A 20,352-nucleotide genomic window follows, 5' to 3' on the forward strand; every position below is an offset into this window, starting at 1 on the left:
TTTTTTATGTTTTCCAGAGGAAAAAGAATTCAGTGATAGATAAACAGAACTAAAAAAAAAAAACTTTGAGTAGGATTGTGTGTGTGTTTATTTTTATTTTAACAATAAGGGATTGGATGGTAACACACTAAATCTTAATATAATTAAATCTTAAAGCATATATTAAAAGTTAATAAGATTAATGATGAAGATATGAATAATTATGAATTATGGGGCTAACCACACAATCTACAATAAACCACATTAATAATGATTTACCCAAATTTGTAACAAAAAATGCAAGCACAGCAGCAACAGAGTATCATGAGCAACTGAAGAGCAACTGAAGAAACACAATTGAGTTATCTTTACCCAAAGTTAAAGGAATCCCAGTTACTTAAGCATGAGTGCACAAAACAGGAATCTTTGTAATACTGACAAGAATTCAAGGAAATTGAACTTAAAAATTAAATTAAAATGTTTGGGAAAGTCTAGTCACATTATCAATTTTAGCCCAATTGTCAAATTTCATAATTTCGAATAATTCACATACTTTTATTTAAAAAATGAAAATCTACAGACTGTTGTATCACTTCCTGACAGCAAGTAACATTAACTGGGGATATACTATGGTCAGGCACATTTTGAAGTATTTTGCATTAATTTATCTCATTTCATCATTACAAATTTGAGATAAACACACTAATATTAATCCCATTTTATAGACAAGGAAACAACCATAGAGAATCACAATAAGCAAACAGTGAAACTGAGATTCAAGTCCAAGTATTCTGACTACAGATTTCACTTTTAACTGCTAGGTGTACATTTCCTCTAAAACTTGAATTTTTAGATCTATGTTAGGCTCATAGGAGAATCTGTGCAGCTCACTAACTAGGAGACTATGTTCTGTGAATCACTTGTAACTATGACGAGAGCTCAAACAGTGCAATGCCATGGGAGTGGGAAACAAAGATGAGTTATAAAAAACTGAAAGAGAATTAGCAAGAATTGGTGACAGGTTGTTGTGGGGGATGAGGAAGAAGTTAGGAGGGAGTAGAGTCCAGAATGACTCTGCATAACAAGTAGGAGCTTTGGAAGCAACCAGGAACTACAGTAGAAAAGTACATTGTTAGCCTGGGATACAGTTCAGGTTTGATCCATAGACTTCAGGATACTCATGAGACAGTCAGGTCAAAAAAATAAATAGGCAGCGTGACAAATGAGCAGGTAATACCTAAGGGGAGCAATGAAGAGAGTTGTCCCTGCAAAGAAATGGCAATCATCTCTATCTTCACGGAAATCATTGCTCTTGAGAAAGTTGCTAGAATAAATGTGTGTGGTGGTGGCTGGAGTCCTATGAAGACCGTTGGTTAAAATAAAATAAGACCCATCTCCCTGGCATTCAGGGGTGTGAAGTCAAAGAGAATAAACAGTGAGATATGAGCACAAATGAATACACCATTCCCCCACATGCTACTGACCACAGACTCCCTCTTCTGCATTGTGTGTACAGAACCTATGCTTGCTAATTGCTAATGCACTGAAAGTTGCCTAAGGACCTGTATCTTATTACAGTTTTTGAAGAACACAGCGCACTGCAAAAAAAAAAAAAAAAAAAAAAAAAAGTTTGTTAAGTTAGTAAGTCAGAGATCCTTCTCACTTCTACAAGAATTTAGGGAATTCTTTCCGATGAAATTAGACCTTTTAGAGCCTTTTAAGCTTAAGCATCACTAAACTTGCTCATTGTAAGGCATCCTTATTAACAGATAACACGCTAGCTTTATCCCAAGAAGCCAAAAGGAGTGCTTGTACATATGTTTGGAGCTAGTTAATAGTCATGTCAGCCTAATCTGATCAAAAGAATACTTCAGACAAAATAAAAAGCTATTTTGGTTCAAGGTTCATTAGAATTTAGAGTGGTTACTTTTCTCCTTAACTTTGAGTAGCTAGAAAAATCGAAATAATGAAGATACCAGGAAACACTGAAAATATTTACAATTTATATCTTTTGTTGCTAAAATTTAAAACATTTCCATTTTTCTAAAACTTTTTGCAACTTTTAAGACAAAATTAACTAAGATGGAATGTTTTTAAAAAGCAAAATATACTCCAGCTAAAAGCAATGGCTAAAATTAGACAAATTTAGACATCAGTTTTTAAGCTAAATGTAAAAATTAAGATTCCTTTGAAAACATTATCAAATAATTTCTTAACGATTGCAACTTTTCGTTTGTATAAAGCATGCCCTTTGAGACTTATGAACAGGTAACTTTCAATGTACCTGTAATGGTGATTATCAATTCACTTCATAGCATTTAAACATTTATATAGACATGAAAAAACAGTATCAAGGTAGGAATTCAGGTTAAATGTTTAAAAAACAACAATAAAGAACAAAATACTCACGATATGGCACTTCCAGTGGATGTCCTGTTACATCACACCACCCAATTGGGTGAATGTCAGGGCTGTCAGCATCCATCCAGTAGTCATATTTGTGGTCCCAGCCATCAAAATGAACCTGTTGAATAATTATTATTCTGTAATTACTATTTCACTATTCCTGTATCAAAATATTAGAAATATTTTGTATCAAAATTATTTTATTTTATTTGTATCAAAATATTTTTTATCAATAACTTTGATACAAAATATTTGATCTTTAAAATTGCATCAATCACACAGTACAGAAAAACAGTATTTAAAATGTTATTTTAAGGGCCTCCCCGGTGGCGCAGCGGTTGAGCGCTGGGTTGCGAAGCTGCCCGCGGCCTCTGCGGCGCCGGTTCGATCCCCAGCTGCTTCCCGGCCACCGGAGGAGGGTCCCGCATGGCGCGCAGACCTCTCCTGCCGCCCGCTGCTCCCCTCAGCAGTGTACTTCGGTCCTTCTGCCTGCTCTGCTCCCCGCTCTGGCTCTGGTGAATTCTCTCACCCTCCCGCACTTCTGACTGTACCCAGTGCATGTATAAAACAAACAAACAAAGAAAGAAAGAAAGAAAGAAAGAAAAACATGCCTCTATAAAAAAAAAAAAAAAAAAAAAAAATGTTATTTTAAAAACCTTCTAATCTTGCCATTAAAGGTGATGTGCCAATTTTTCTGAGAAGCATCAAACAAGTTGGTAAAATGAAAAAAGAAAATCTGTCTGGAGTTGATTGGAATTTGAAGAGATGGCCAATCCATTTTCTCAAATAAAACAAATACCATACTGTTGAAAGAACATATCCTGTCCTGGCAGACACTGCAAAAATCGTGTCAGCATCATCAATAATAAGAGTCACCACCTTGACATCAGTATAAGTCCTGTATTGATGAGAAATGCATGGATTAGAGAATAGAGAAGCAACAAATTTTAAAATCCTGATACATGAAAAGAGATGGAGTCACTGAAACAATAGAGGAGAGCAGAGTGTACTACTCAAGTATATGGATTTTAATAGTGATCTTAACAGTTGTGTATGGTATTATTTATGCAGTAGTTATTAAAGGACAAGGGCAAGCTGCTATCAGGAAATCTTCTGAGGCATTATAACCTGGAGTCAGCCACCTGATCAACTATCACTGCTTTGGCTCTTCAACACATACACACACCAGACTCACACATATACATGCAGATCTGAGAATAATTAAAGCCCAATTTCTGAATCAAAAATTAAATACTTATTGGGCCTCCCCTGGTGGTGCAGTGTTTGAGCGTTGGGCTGCAAAGCTGCCCGCAGCCTCTGCAGTGCTGGTTCGATCCACGGCTGCTGGCGAGGGTCCCACATGGCGCGACAGACCTCTCCTGCCATGCCCGCTGCTCCCCTCAGCAGTGTATTTCATCAGTCTGCCTGTTCTGTTTCCCACTCTGCTCTGGTGAATTCTCTCACCCTCCTGCGCTTCTGACTGTACCCCAGTTTTTGTATAAATTAAATAAATATATATAAATAAATAAATAAATAAAAATTAAATACTTATTTCTGAAACTTATCAATCTCTATGTTCTAGCAGTTTCATTATAGAAATAAAAGTATCAGGGCCTCCATCGTGGCACAAGTGGTAAAGCACTGTGCTGTGAAGAAATACACAGCCTCTGCAGCACAAGTTTGATCCCTGGCCAGCCAAGTAGCAACCCACATGCCACAGCAGACCTCTTCTGACTCGCCCGCTGCTCCCCTCAGCAGTGTCCTTCGGTCAATTTGCCTGTTCTGTTCCCCACTCTGTCTCACCCCTCGCATCTCTGGCCTGTACCCCTGTTCTTGTATGCATAAATGGATAAATCCTTTTTTTAAAAAAAAAAAAGAATTTACACTGGAGCAACAAATGGTGTTTGGGAAACTGGACTGCCACTCAAAAGAATGAAACTGGACAACTATCTCACGTGATACACAAAAATCAACTAAAAGTGAATAAATAAAAGACTTGGATAGAAGATCTGAAAACATAAAGTATATAGAAGAAAATATCGGCAAAACACTCCATGACATAAGTTTCAGAGGTAAGATAAGCCAAACATTTCAGCAAAATCTTGCCTCAAGGAATAAGGACTTTCTATTTCAATTTTTGTACCTCTATCTGAGAGTTCTGTGAAATTTCTATGTAAAACTAAAAGGTAAAAAAGCAGTATTTTAAAAATTGTTTTGAAGGAAGATACAATGTTTTAGATACTCTAATAAACATCTGCCCTTTAGAGTCATTGGGAAATATTAATTTGTCTTTTCCAATGCTGTATATAATTACTTACACTGCAACCTTGGGAATTAAAAATAACCCCTTTTTAAATAAGGGACCAGGAAAACAAATAACTATAAGAAAGTGAATATCAAAATCAACAAAAAACTACGAACCAGAGACACTTTTAAGGGGGCGGGGGTGGGAGGGGAGAGATTGGGGTCAGAATGGGGGGGGCTGCAATTGTATGGGGAATATAAAAATAAAATTTATTATTAAAATAAAAAAAAAGTTAAAAAAAAAATAACCCCTTCTATTTCAATTATGTGATACCCACTTCACCCACAAGGGCCATCTAAACTTGAAATACATAACCAAAATCTCTTTCCATATACATTTTTATGAAAGATATTTTCATATCTTTGGATTTTCTCATCTCTGCAGTGAAAAAACCCTTTTAATAATTCTAACTTGGTTAATAGAGGAGATTGGCATTTTAAGAATATTTATAGTATTTTTGTAAAGCAAAGAAAAAATTTGAAAACCGAATTATCTTTAGCACTGTAAATCACACATTTATGAATTGCATATATTTTTGTTTGCATAAAGCCAAGAAAACATATAGAACACTCTTTCTCAGATGTCAATGAATTAGAAAACAAAGGTCAGATAATGGAATCAACCACTGCCTCAAGCTGTTGTCATGGATATACAGGAATGCTTTCTGATGGTATTAACAGTATATGCATTCATTATTAATGACTGGCGACACAACTTAGACATGTAAGAACTAGCCCAACGTACAAAAAGCCAAGGACAAAGTCCTTAGTGTAAATCCAAAGCTGTCAATACTCTGAGCCAACATTTTCTTGATTTTACTTGTCATTAACTGCCAAATGACCACACTGAGGCCTTTCTTTCGATTTTTGAGCTTTCTCACCATGTTTCAGGCACCTTCACTGCCTCCTTGACTCAGTACCATGGCTAGAGATTGTCGGCTTCAAAATCCAATGACTGAATAAGATGCTGATGGTAATCACCATTTGTTGTTGCTACTCTGGGAAGCTAGAAAAAACAGTTAAATTTATCTAGGGACATTAGCGCTAAATGTAATGCTCTGTCATAATTTTATTAGCCTAAGTAAACATTGTATCTATCCCTGCTACATGGTTTTTAAACTTACTTCCATTTTAACAAGCTTATTGGATATATTTATTTTATTGTCACAAGCCTCAAATCTATTTTAAAGATTTAATGACAAATGTGCTCTAAGCATATGTAGGCTATCTACTTATTTAGGAAGCTCTACTGTACCTGTACTCTATTAGCTTTAATTAAATAATACTCATTTACTTAGCCTTAAGTTTCATTGAAGAAAGAACTGAATTCTGATATTTTATGCTAATACCTATTACTCATAATTATTGGTGCTAATAAGGCAACAGCAAATCTTGCTTCCCATGATGCAAGCTATGCTGTGGGAGTGTGGGTAACACAGTACCAGTACTGACTCAGACATCTGTTCTGCAGCAGGACAGGAATGCTTGTGTCATGCCTTCACAGAACACCCCCATAATCCGAGAGTTAGAGTGTTGAGTAAGGCAGGGTTTCACTTTTACTGTATGCTTATAAATTCCAGGCATAGCTGTGAAATATATATATACTCTCACTAAATGTCCACAATATAGTGTTTTCAAAGATGATGAAAATGAACCTCAAAATGGTTAAGAAGTTTTCTGAGATCATACTGCAAATAAATGGCAGACCCCGAATTAGGTTGAGAACAAGTTACTGAAAGAACAATGTTAAGAATACAAACTATGAGGATATTCAAGTCTATAGTACTGAGGAATTTAATTTTGCAAAGATAAATTATATTTTTAAAATATAAAAATACATTTCATAATGAAAATAACAAATATAACACAGGGTTGCAGTCCAGAACTCTTATTACTTTGCACATTAAATATGAATTTGGGGCCTCCCCTGGTGGCACAGGCTGTTGAGTGCAGCACTGTGAAGCTGTCCACAGTCTCTGCACTGCGGGTTTGATCCCGGCCTGGGAGATACCCACATGGCACAGCAGACCTCTCCTGTCTTGTCTGCTACTCCCCTCAGCAGTATATTTCGTCAGTCTGCCTGTTCTGTTTCCCGCTCTGTCTCTGGTGAATCCTCTCACCCTCCTGCGCATCTGGCCTGTACCCCAGTTCTTGTATGTATAAATAAATAACTAAATCTTTAACAATAAATAAATAAATAAATAAATAAGAATTCCACATTGAGTAAATTATTTTACCTATTTATCCAGATAAGTATGGAAGGGGAGGGAACAAAAAATAAAGGAATTTTAGTATAAAGTGTATACAAATTAAAATTTTACTCTCACATATTATCTCCATTTTGTATAAGAAGCTATGTAAATACGTAGGGATTGAGAAATGTGAGCAGATTCCAAGTTGCTGATGATGACTTGAAAACCCTAACTCCTCCCCAGACCACATGCCTGAATTACTGCTGTTCAGCAGTAGTGGAACTGGTAGCCTCCATGTCCTCACTGCTTCCACACTTATTCTTGGCAAAACATCTCAATTCTTTTTCCCTGCTAACCTGTGCCTATACCCATTTGTTTATTCACAAAAACAAATTTTTCCAGGCCTCCCCAGTGGTGCAGCGGGTTGAGGTTAGCACTGTGAAGCTGTCCGCAGCCTCTGCAGCGTGGGTTCAATTCCCGGCAGGCCAGGGAGATACCCACATGTCGCAGCAGACCTCTCCTGTCTCTCCCACTACTTCCCTCAGCAGTGTTTTCCATCCGTCGTCTGCCTGCTCTGCTCCCCGCTCTGTCTCTGCTGAATTCTCTCACCCTCCAGCGGCTCTAGCCTGTACACCAGCTTTTGTATAAATAAAAAAAAAAAATCTTTAAAAAAATCAATTGTTTCTATAATAAGTATTATAGAAAACTTGTTAAGAAAACTTTTAATCATTAAATTGGAAAATTAAGTTTTCATTCTGGCTATTCTAAAATTCTTTTCCTTAGGCAGTGGTTTGCAAAATTTATTAAGCAAAATACCAACCATTCCCTGTCACACAAAGATTAACTGAGTCATAAGCTCAGGAACGATGCCTAGAAATCACATCTTATAACCACATTCTTAGGTTATTCTGTAGAAGGTGGCTTTTGGATAAAACTTTTTGAAATGCTTCTTTAGGGATATGATCACAATAATACTATTGTTAATCAGCTGAACTTGCTATCAAACCCAAAGTTCTACCTAAAGTAAAGAATAACTGAACTTTTTAAAAAAATCATAAATCTTTTTTTAAATTTTATAAAACAGTGAGCCCAAAAGAGACCTAGTTGAAGGTTTAATACAGAGGACATTCAACTCCAAATGTTTCCATCTGAGATGAATACGTGTACATAAGTTTCCATTTCTCTATTTCTATGGTTACTGTCATAATAAATTCAGTTTTCCTCATAAGATTCCCATAGAAATAAAAATATGAAATCTCCAATAGAATCCCCAGGGTTTTAATTCTTGTTAAGAAATCTTTAAATATTTCATCAGAGCTAGGCATAATAACAGTTACATTGGGAGCATGATGGCTACATGTCTTTGGATAATAGCTAATACCTTAGGAAGAAAAACCTTTTTCATAAGCTGTGTGAGGACAAAGAACCTCAAAATCAGTTTATGCTATAACTAACAAAAATATCTTCATAAGCCCTGTGATAGGATTTACAAAGCTTTAAGCAATGAAGCAGCACACACTGCACATTCATTATTAATGTAAAGGTCATGTCCTTCTTGGTTATTCATCAGGCTACTGTCCTTTCACTTCTGTTCACAATACTGGCCCTGGCCATGGACATTGTTTCAACATGCATTCTCAAGCTGTCTTCACCTTCTGATTTTTCACATTGGCTCCTGCATCAAGTCACACTTTATTTATACTCATTATGTATCGAACACTAACTCACAAAGGACTTGAACAGATTACAGTAAACCAAAATAGGGATTTTAAAAGAGAAAGTGGTATATGAGGCATGTGAAAGAAGTGAGGAGTTAGTTATATCTTAAGGAACTCAACAATTTATTATCCAAGTGGGATATTTTTGAGAATAAGAGCAGCACTATTAATAACTACACAATTACAACAGGCATAATCCAGGACTATCACAGATAACCCAGAATGTATGATTCCTGGTAGTTTAAGGATGATTGCTATAAATAAGCAGTTCCCAGAAAACCAATGGCAAAATAGAAATTTACATAATTTCAATTACAACATTTAAAAAAATCTACCAATTAGTCACAGAAGCAAAATTTCCCCAATAGGAATTTATCTTACATTTATATAATGAACATCAGATAACACAATTGACAAAATGACATAGAACATGAAAAATAACTGATGTAACTACTTAATATCTACATGGGCAGAATCAATAAAATGGAAATGTATACTAGACATAGACATGCTGGTATATCATGTATCATAAGCACTATTTCTAAAATTTTGAAGCCAAGGGTAGGTTACATATTTTTCCTTTCCATTCTTATAATTTAGCTCTTAGTACTTATTGGTAGCAAGTTCTATATGAGTCATGTGAGTGCTCACTTAAGAATTTTTTTTAAACATACTTATTCTACTGTTACATCAGTTACACTATTTTGACTGTTACTTGAGAATACATGCTGTATTTTATAATTGTTTTTGAAAGACTTTTTTTAGAGCACTGTTAGACTCACAACAAAATTATAGGAAGATGTAGATTTCCCATATACTCTCTGCCCACATAAGCATAGCTCTCCCGCTATTGGCAGCTACTGTCAGAAAGGAGCATTTGTTATAACTGAAAAACCTATATTAACATAGTAAAATCACTGAAAGTGATAGTTAGCCCTGAGATTTATTCTTGGTGTTGTAAGTTCTATGGACATGAACAAAAGGGTACCGGAATGAATCCACAATTATAGTATTATAGAAGGTATTTTTACTGTCCCCCCCCCCCAAATCCTCTCTGCTCTTCCTATTCATCCCTTCCTAAGCCGCTGCAATCACTGACCCTTTGGCTGTCTCCATAGATTTTCCTTCTCTGGAATATCACAGAATTGGAATTATATAGCATGTAGACTTTTCATATTGGCATTTTACTTAGAAATTTCCATTTAAGTTTCCTGTATGGTTTTTTTTTTTGCGATTTGACAGTTCATATCTTTTTAGAGCTGAAAAGTATTCCATTATCTGGATGTACCACAATTAATTTATCCATTTACCTTCTTAAGGATGTCTTGGTTTCCAAGTTTTGGCAACTGTAAATATAAGCATCCATGTGCAGGACATGTTTTTAACTTTTTGCAGTAACTGCTAAGTAGCAAGATTACTGGATGATCAAAGAGTATGTCTAGTTTTGTAAGAAATCACTAAACTGTCCATCAAAGTAACTGCAAACATTTTGCATCCCCACCAGCAGTGACTGAAAGTTATTTTTGCTTCACATCCTCACCAGCATTTGCTGTTGACAGTGTTCTGAATTATAGCCATTCAAATAGCTGTATAGTAGTATCACACTGTTGTTTTAATTTTCATTTTTTGATGACATGTAGAGCATCTTTCCATATGTGTATTTGCCATCTACAAATCCTAGGTGAGGTGCTTAGGTCTCTGCCGCATTTTTTTTAAAAGATTTACGTATTTATGCATACAAGAGCTGGGGTACAGGCCAGAGATGCGGGAGGTGAGAGGATTCACCAGAGACAGAGTGGGGAACAGAACAGGCAGATTGACCGAAGGACACTGCTGATCAGAGCAGAGGGTGAGATAGGAGAGGTCTGCTGTGCCATGTGGGTTGCTGTGCTGCAGAGGCTGTGGATTGCTTCATAGTGTGGCGCTTAACCCTTGCGCCATCAGGGAGACCCTCTGCTGCATTTTTAATTGGATGGTTTGTCTTCTTATTGTTGAGTTTTAAGTTTTGTTTGTGTAATTTGGTTAAGAGCCATTTATCAGACTAGTTAACTGCAAATATCTTCTCTCAGTCTGTTGCTTGTCCCTTCATTCTCTTGACATTGTCCATTACAGACAGAAGTTTTTTTATCTTCATGAAATCCACGTTGTCGGTTATTTCCTTCAAGAGTCATGCCTCAGTGTTATATCTAAAAAATAATTACCTTACCCAAGGACATCTAGGTTTTCTCCTGTTATCTTCCAGGAGTTTTATAGCTTTGTGTTATAGACAGATTAACAACTTCCAAGCTCCTTTATGCAGAACTGAATATTGGAAGTCTCTTCTAACATTCCTGTCTCTACTATCAGATGGCACTTGGAACATATTTGTTAAAAACAGTCTAACACTCAATTTGTTGGACAAATGAATATAAACTCAAATATGCTTGTTCAAATTATGTAAATAGCATTAAATGAACATATCTAAAGGATTTATCTAAGATTAAAACCCACTGATTTATGCTTTCATTTTACAAACCTATCTTCTGAACTATCAACATTTATTTTCTTTCAAGTACTGTGATATACTACTTCAAAATACATGGACTGCCTGAAACTCTTTTAAGACATTTATTCTTTTAGAACACAAAAGTAGAAACATGTTCCTCTTGGTTATAATGACTAGTATGTTATGGGTAAATAAAAATGTTGATCTAACTGACATTTCCATACTGAGAGGATGGATAGAGTGCAGCACATGTGGTGGGGAGGCAGGGGGAGGAAAGAAAACTTCATTCACATAGTGAGAATCCCACATAAATTCAAGAAGTTGCAAAACAAGCCTATGTTTAGAGTCACAGGAATAATCACCATAACAATAAGTTAAAATAAATGAGAGTCATTGCTCTACAAAAGGGAAAATGTGGGAAGAGGTTTTAGGGCAAGTGTTTTATAACAAAATTTTTAGTATTATTGTTTGCATTTTGCAGAGGTCTCACTTTGGTAAAAATAAATTTTTAAATATGGACAACTTAGTTAATGGGTGTGCCATCAATAGATCATAAATACAGGAAAGAAGTAGTGTTCTGATTAATTTTTTTGAAAGGGGGAATATAATGAATTCCATTTTGATCACATTAAATCTGAAGTGACTACAGGATATTCACGTGAAGATGTGTCACAGACAAATGAAAATTACTTCATGGATTTTGCTTGAGAAAGATAAAGCATAGATTTGAAAATCATTAACACAGAAATAGCATGGCAGGTAAAACCATGGACATTCACATGCCGACAAAGAAAGAGGATTAGATAGAGGAATAAGTAGTCAAGTACTAGAATATTCTCTCTTCTTCCCTCTAGATCCACACTGGTCAAGGAAACTTATGGATGGTCAACAATCTCTTGACCTTGATGGATGGCATCAAAGGCCATTGTCCTCATGTTTCTCTTTGGGCTTTAGCTAATAAAAAGTATCAGCAGAGTTTAGGAGGACAGGTGGAAAGAGAGGTTGGGTACTTATTTCCAGGCCTTTTTCTCTACAGGACTCAATGTTGGCAGTGGCTAGTCCTCACCTAAAGCCTCACTCTAAACCTGGGGCCTTTTCGTGCCATTCCTCTTCTCTCCAGGTGTGCTAGCTCTGTTCCTCACTGGCTTCTGTCAACCCTCAAGCCCCAAATGTCATACATAGCCCTCTAATAAAGTCACATGATATGTCATCTGCTTCTCGAAGAACCCTGATTGTATCTAAGTCTACAAAGAAATCCTGAGGAATTATACTAAAAAGTTGACAGGAATGAGAAGTAATAAAGTACCCTAAAGATAAGAAGACAAAGAATCAAGACACCATGGTGCAGTAGAAACCAACTGAGGGTTGTTTTTTTTTTAAAGGAAGGTGTTTTCAGTATGTAAGAGACACAGAAAAGATACAACACAAATTTAAAATGCCCATGGTTAGCAACAGTAACTGCAGCAGAGTGACAAAGCCTTGACTGGTTCAATTTGTAAAGTGAAGATCTGATCAGAAAGAAAACAAATGTAAAAATACCCTTTTAATAAATCTGGTGTTATTCAGTGATACAAATAGTAGTGGAGCTTCCATATGAAGGATCCACTGAGTAACTCAAGACACTTGATCATGTGTTAATGTGGAAGATCTTGCAGGGTGACTGAAAATGGGAATGAAGAAACAGGATAGAAACATGGTAAATAGTGAAACAGTCTCAGAAAAGAGAAGTGGAGTTTTCTGTGAGGCATGCAAGACAACTTAAGCAATACAGAATTGGAAGAATGAGATGTTCAGGAATTAATGCAAAGGGGCTTCTAGTATCTTAGGGCAAATGGGAGGCATAGGTAGAGGGTGGTACAAGATTAGAAAGGCAAGTTGGAAGAGCAAATTATAAGCTAGTAAAGGCACTATTCTTTCAGTTGATTTTTCTTCCTACAGAGGATAAAGTTCTGAATAAGTGGGGGTATACAGATAATTCAGTGGGAGGTAAAAATGCAACTTTGGGGGAGCAGATAATAGGAACAAGGACAACCAGAAAATCTTAACATCAATAATCTTTGCCTTTTGTGCTGCAATCTAGGCTACCAATCACATGGGTGAAAACAGAAGTCCATTTAGAAAACCAACACTACCATCTAGTCATACAGTAAATGTTTATAAAACCTAGAAGTTTGTTTTTAGTGCATACATTTGAGGTGTCATTTTTAAAATGGTTTATTTAGTCTCTTTCTATCAATATCTGGTATTTTATTCCTACATTACTCAATTCAAATGTTTTCATCTAAAAACTTAAATTTAAGTTTTTAAACAGATGTAGATCTTGAATCTATCCTTAACAACAATGTCTCTCTTTAATTGGCCTCGTTTATATTGATACTGACTATATTCATGCTGTAAGTACAGTGGCTCATTAAAATAAAAGTATATTGTTTATAAGGAACAATGAGCTCCTTATAAATGAGCTCACAACTATGTTAAGAATTTAAAGTTCTGCATAAATTACTCATATTTATATGTCCCATGCCCTCTGAAACAGGTAATTGATCCAGGTAACTGTAGGAGCATTCTCTTCTTTTCATGTATAACTGAATAATTATTTCATTCAAAACAATGTGTTCTGAAAAATGATTAAACTTTGGAATAAAATAAAGTTTAAGTCAGTGAATAACTTTCCCGCAGAAGATGCAAATGAACACTTGTAAATAACATGTTTCTGCATGTTTTCTTACATATTTACTCAGAGTTTAGTATCAGAAGTCTAAATTTTTTCTATAGAAAAAATATTTGATGGAGGCATCACACTCCCAGACTTCAAACTATACTACAAAGCCATAATCATCAAAACTGCATGGTATTGGAACAAGAACAGACACACAGACCAATGGAATCGAATAGAAAATCCAGAAATAAACCCACAGATTTATGGTCAACTAATGTTTGACAAAGAAGCAATGAATACGCACTGGAACAAAGAAAGTTTGTTCAATAAATGGTGCTGGGAAAACTGGGTCGCTACATGCAAAAGAATGAAGCTTGACCACTACCTCACACCATGCACAAAATCCAATTCAAAATGGATTAAAGAACTAGACATAAGTCCTGAAACCATAAAATACATAGAAGGAAATACAGGCAAAACACTACATGATATGCACATCAAAGACATCTTTACAGACACATCACCCAAAGCAGTGATAGTGAAGGCAAAGATAAACAGCTGGGACTACATCAAATTAAAGAGCTTCTGCACAGCAAAAGAGAAAATAATCAAAACAACAAGAAACTCCCCAACTGGGAGAACATTTTTGCACATAACACTAATGATAAAGGACTGATCACAAAAATCTGCAAAGAGCTGATGAGACTCAACAAAAACAAAAAAATGGGCAGAAGAGCTAAAAAGAAACTTCTCTGAAGAGGAACTGCAAATGGCCAACAGGCATAAAAAAAACGTTCAACATCACTTATAATCAGGGAAATGCAAATCAAAACTACAATGAGATACCATCTTACACCAGTGAGAATGGCACATATTAAAAAAAAAAAAAAAAACTAGAAACAACAAATGTTGGCGAGGATGTGGAGAAAAAGGAACTACTCTCCTGCACTGTTGGTGGGAGTGCAAACTGGTCCAACCACTATGGAGAGCTGTTTGGAGATTTCTTGACCTACTAAACATAGAGCTTCCATATGATCCAGCAATTCCACTCCTAGGTATTTACCCAAAGGACACAGAAACATCAATTCCAAAGAGCACCTGCACCCCTATGTTTATATGTTTATAAACCCCTGCTATATGTTTATAGCAGCACTGTTTACAATAGCTCAGCTTTGGAAACAACCCAAATGCCCAAAAGTAGATGACTGGATCAAGAAGATGTGGTATATATACACCATGGAATATTACTCAGCATTCAAAAAAGATAAACACATGCAATTTGCAGCAACATCGATGGCACTGGAAGGGATCATGCTCAGCGAAATAAGCCAGAAAGAAAAAGAAAAATGCTGGATGGTCTCACTCCTAGCAGGAATCTAGAAAACTTAAATAAGGGACCAGGAAAAAGAATAACTATAAGAAAGAAAATATCAAAATCAACAAACAACTATGAACCAGAAACACTCTATGGGGAGTGGGGGGCGGGGAAAGGAGGATTTGGGGTCAAACTAAGGGGATTGTAATTGTATGAGGAATATGAAAAATAAAATTTAAATAAAATGTGAAAAAAATATAAAAATAACCATAAGATGTAAAAAATAAGGAATAAAGTAAAAATTTTAAATGAAAAAAAAATTAAAAAAAAAAAAGAAAAAATATTCAATGCCCACATGGCTTCTGGTACAGAAAACAATAACTATTTACAAGTTGCTGTGCTCTCTAAGACTCCACATGCCATGACCTATAGACACAATGTAAATTAAAATCAGCATAAGAAGATCTAATCATCATTAGATTAGATCTAATCATCTAATTTTCTATTTATTCTAAACAAAATCCAAAAGAAATCATCATTTTCGGCCCAGAAAGTATTTCCAATATTTCATTATGTATCTCTCTGAATATTTATGCCTATCCATCTATTCCCTGTATTTCTACCACTTTTTTTTTTTTTTAAAGATTTATTTATTTATTTATACAAGCACTGGGTACAGTCAGAAGCGCGGGAGGGTGAGAGAATTCACCAGAGCCAGAGCAGGGAACAGAACAGGCAGACTGATGAAATACACTGCTGAGGGGAGCAGCGGGCACAGCAGGAGAGGTCTGTCACGCCATGTGGGACCCTCGCTGGTGGCCGGGGCTCGAACTGGCGCTGCAGAGGCTGCGCCTCAGCCCAGAGCTCAACCGCTGCACCACCAGGGGAGGCCCGCATTTCTACCACTTTTGACCTTAGAAACATACAGTGTAGAATTCCCAGGTTAGCAATTACTGTATTTGACACGGATCATATGTGAATCCCACTAATCTTCACACAGATCACAGAAGATGATATTAAGAACTAGTTGTATTTTAATATTATATATATATTTATATGATTAGTTTAACACAATTAGACATAAATTTATCTGCACCATCTATTCCAATATAATTGATGTTAAAAGCTTACTTATATATTAATTAATAATTTAAATGTCAAAAGATATTCCTGTTAGAATACTGGACATTAAAACAAGCTGATAAGATGTATTAGAACTGGAAACTGTCTACAAACAAGCTTCAAAACTAAACGGCCATACTTATAAAATTAATTTTGATGCAAAGAAGTCTAAATGGGCTTGATACCAGAGAAACTGGGGCCCTTTTCTAAGTGACCAGAGGTCATCTATGGCATTATGGAAAAGCAAAGATCAAACCCAAGGTAGGTGGTAGAATTCTGAGGAAGCATGGAGTCCAGTGGAGCTGTTAAAGGGTGGGGCTGACCAGATGGACTGAAATCGAGAGGATCCCCAGACCCTAACCTGCTCGGCTCTGCCTGGATGTTCCTGCCAAACTGGTGGGTGCTCTGGGTGGGACTGGAAGAATCTCTTGATTCTAAATCATCAGGAAATTCAGGGAAGTCTTTTCTCTCAATACATCTGAACCAAGAGATAAACTAACACTAAACCTGCAGTTTGTCTCAGTGCCAGTTCAATCCCTAACAGAATCAAAACAAATTACCAGAGACGTGGTAGTTTAAAACAACAGAAATTTATTTTCTCACTCTTATAAAGTAAAAAAAGTCTGGAATCCACGTTTGGGCAAGGCTGTGCTCCCTTTGAAAACTCTAGAAGGAAATCAACCCTTGCTGCTCCCCATGTCTTGTGGCTCCAAGTGCTCCTTAGCTTGGGGCTGCATCACTTCACTCTCCTCTGTGTCTTCGCCTCAGTCTCTTAGCAAGGGACTTGCAATTGGTTTTAGGGTCCACGTGGATAGTACAGGATGATCTCATCTCAATTTTTAACTTAGTAACATCTGTAAATACACTTTTCCGAAATAAGGTCACAGCCATAGGTTAGAAGGTGGATATATCTTTTGGGCCACTTAACTTACTATAGTTGCACTCTAGTAGCTGAATAGGAAAAACAAGAATGGCTTCCCAAGGAGGAAATAATATCTACGCCAAACATGTAAAGAAATAGGGTAAATGTAACTCATTATCAACAACGGCAAGCCAACAGATGTTGAAGTAGTCAAGAACATTAAAATATTTTTAAATGTAAAGGAAATGGAATAAAAGATAAGCCAAATGGATAAAAACATGGAGCAATTCAACAGAAAAAAATGTACTATCTAAAAAAGAACTTAATGGATATTCTAGAATTTAAATTCCCTATCTGACATTAAGAATTCATTGATGAGCTCAACAGAAGACTGGAAACAGCATTAGAAAGTGCAAGTGATTTGAAAGACACATCAATAGAAATTATCTGAATTCAAATCAAAAAATATAAATGAATGGATAAAAACCAAACAGATCATGAGCTATGTGAGACACACTAAGATAATCTAATGCATGAGTAACTATTATTCCGGAAGGGGAGGAGATAGAAAATAAGCACTGTCAATATTTGAAGAGTTAATGATGACCATCAACTCACATAGTTAAGAAATTTAAGTTGATACCAAACATGAAAAACACAAAGACAAACCCAGCTAGGCACATGAAGTCATACATATAAAAGTGAAAGATACAGATCTAGATTACTACATTAAATGAAAAGCAAATCAGAGAAGTGACAGTGGCATGGCTGAGAGTTTGAGACTGGTGAGGATCAGGTTCTGGGTCTGTTTGGGTTCTATGGGTGAAGGCGCTGAGTATGGTGAGATGAGTCACACGCCCAGCAGCCCAGCATTCTTGAACATGTTAAAATACTCTTATCATCAGCACAAATTTTCTGTAAGATCCAGAATCCTGCTTTTTGGCCAAAAGCATACAAGGGAGTAATGAAGGACAAATGATTACCTCCAACTCTGGAGAATATATAATAAAAACAGGCTGGAGCTTGTGGTGGGCACCACAATATGTTGTGGGATAGACAGATACAGCCCATTAGAGAGTCCTCCAGTCAACCTTTCCAATATTAAGTCAAGGAGAGTTTTTTTTTTTTTAAAAAAAGAAAGATTTGTGCCTATTTAAATCCTCCTCACTCGGAAAAAATACAAGGAAATCCTACACTTTTAAATTTTAAGAGTTGCAGGTACAAGTGAGTATTAAATTCCCAGTACACAGTAGTCAGCTTCATATTTTACTGAAATTCAGAAGCACACCTGCCCACATTACCACCAAAATAAGTAAATATCCTGTAATTGAGGTACGGCACGGCAAATGACTAGGCAAGTCTGAATGAGTCCCTCTCCCGATGGGGTAAAAATGACTGTCACAGCAGCCTACTTGCCTCTGAAATCTGCCCAAGATGCAGTATTTGGAACAAAGGTCACACGTAGGCTGCTAAATGCCACCATCACAGCCATCTTTGCCATTTCTTTTAAAAATATATTTTCAGTAAAGTGACAACTATGGCATCATAGTTATTACCAATTTAAAAGCAAGCACAGTGGGAAGTGTCCCATTTAACTAATTATAGCCCCTGTGCTATGTAGCCTAAACAATGCACACTTCATAATTATTCCAGAAAACCATTATGTTTAATGGAAAGGTTTCCACTGCCCTACTTTGTGAGCTTTGGTTCTTAGCTTAGAGCTGCAAGTCACAATCAGAGAATGGCAAAGGATCAGGAAGTCAAAGGTCCCCAGCACCTCCTCCTTGATAAGGTTTGACCAAGAAATCAGCAATAAAGATGCAGTGGGCACAGGTGATCGGGAGAGCTACGCATGGTTCAGAGGATAGTCCTCACCACTAAAAGCAGGGGAGTATAAACCACTGGCTACATTAAAAGCAGACTTAAATGGAATTCAACTTCCACCTCTTGTTAGGCAAGTAATCTTGAGTAAGTTACTTCCAAAGCCTGATTGCAATGTCCTCACTGACAGAACAAAAGTAATGCTATCAAACTTGCTGAAATGCAAGGTTTCCTCACTATTAATTGTTAACATATGAAAGTTCCTGACACAGAGCAGGCACTCTAAGTAGGAATCATGAATGCTGTTTTCATGGAAAGATGAAATAAAAGGTTATATTTGGAAGTGACTGACATTAAGTTGAGAATATAAACAATTCATCAGAAGTTCTAGTTGGTTCACAAGCAGCGTGTATTCTAACACTAAGAGAAAACCCACCTGAGCTGCCCCTAGAGATGTGGGTCCTTGGTAGTGTGGGGTCCCAAAAAGTGAGGTAAATTCTCATACAGCTTCTGAATTTCCCATCATTTGAATGAGTGGCAGCCTCCCCCCCACCCCGCACCCCCCCCCAAATACAGGCAATTGAAATATGGGGCATCTAATATATCACACTCTACTAGGTATTGAATTACTTACTTGTGTAATTAATAGGTAAATCCAAGCGCTAACAAATTTGTCAGGGTTTTTGTTGAGACAGGAACTACGTTGCCACTCTGTAGAGGGAATGCAATGAGGGACACAACAGTCGTGGAACAGGTTTGCAAGGCAAAACTCTGCTACTTGAGCAGAAGTCTTGTGCAGTTTATTGAAAGCACACAGGCAGTAAAAGCTGATCATGTGACGACCTTAGAGGAATAAGGTCCGGAGGGTGGAGGAATGAAGGATGGTTTTATGAGGGACAGGGAAAGGGACATCACAACCATATACCACATCAAGAGACATTTGAGTCAGCAAAGTATTTGATGTTATCACAGGCAGAGTTATCTGAGACAACCATGGAGACAGCCATGTTATCAGGTCAACAGTGGCCTAGGTGTCCCCTGGCCTGCTTCCTGATACTGTCTATTCTCCATAGGTAGTGAAGAAGCAATGCTGTGTTGTGATTTGCCCATAAGTGGCCAGCTTATAGGAAACCACAGGATTTCTCTTCATGTTAAGAGCAATATGTGCCTGACAGTAGACATGGTATACCACATGACATAATTCTAATTATGGCAGATACACTAAGATAAATCCATCTTGAACTGCCTGAGTAACAGACACACAACTATATGAAAACTGCAAAACTCAGAAAAGCCACATAATTTTTTTTTTTGCAGTTGAAAAATACCAGAAATGTATTTTCATTACAAAAACATAATCTTTTTTTAAACACATCATTTGTTTATTTATTTGCTTCTAAGATGTATTTATTTTTATACAAGAACCGGGGTACAGGCCAGAGGAGTGGGAGGGTGAGAGGATTCACCAGAGACAGAGCAGGGAGCAGAA

General features: G+C 36.6%; 1 protein-coding gene across 20 annotated transcripts in view; it reads right to left on the minus strand.

The window, feature by feature from the left end:
- Window positions 1-20,352, minus strand: part of L3MBTL4 (L3MBTL histone methyl-lysine binding protein 4) — a 425,819-nt gene that overhangs the window by 187,357 nt on the left and 218,110 nt on the right. For all 20 annotated transcript variants that reach the window (XM_054694180.1, XM_054694198.1, XM_054694199.1 and 17 more), the window contains one exon: window positions 2,389-2,503. In XM_054694180.1, coding sequence (XP_054550155.1) covers window positions 2,389-2,503 — 115 coding nt within the window. The remainder of the gene's footprint in view (window positions 1-2,388; window positions 2,504-20,352) is intronic.

Source organism: Talpa occidentalis, unplaced genomic scaffold, assembly GCF_014898055.3.
Source record: "Talpa occidentalis isolate TD23 unplaced genomic scaffold, MPIMG_talOcc4v2.1 talOcc4.13, whole genome shotgun sequence".
In the NCBI taxonomy this organism is placed as follows: Eukaryota; Metazoa; Chordata; class Mammalia; order Eulipotyphla; family Talpidae; genus Talpa; species Talpa occidentalis.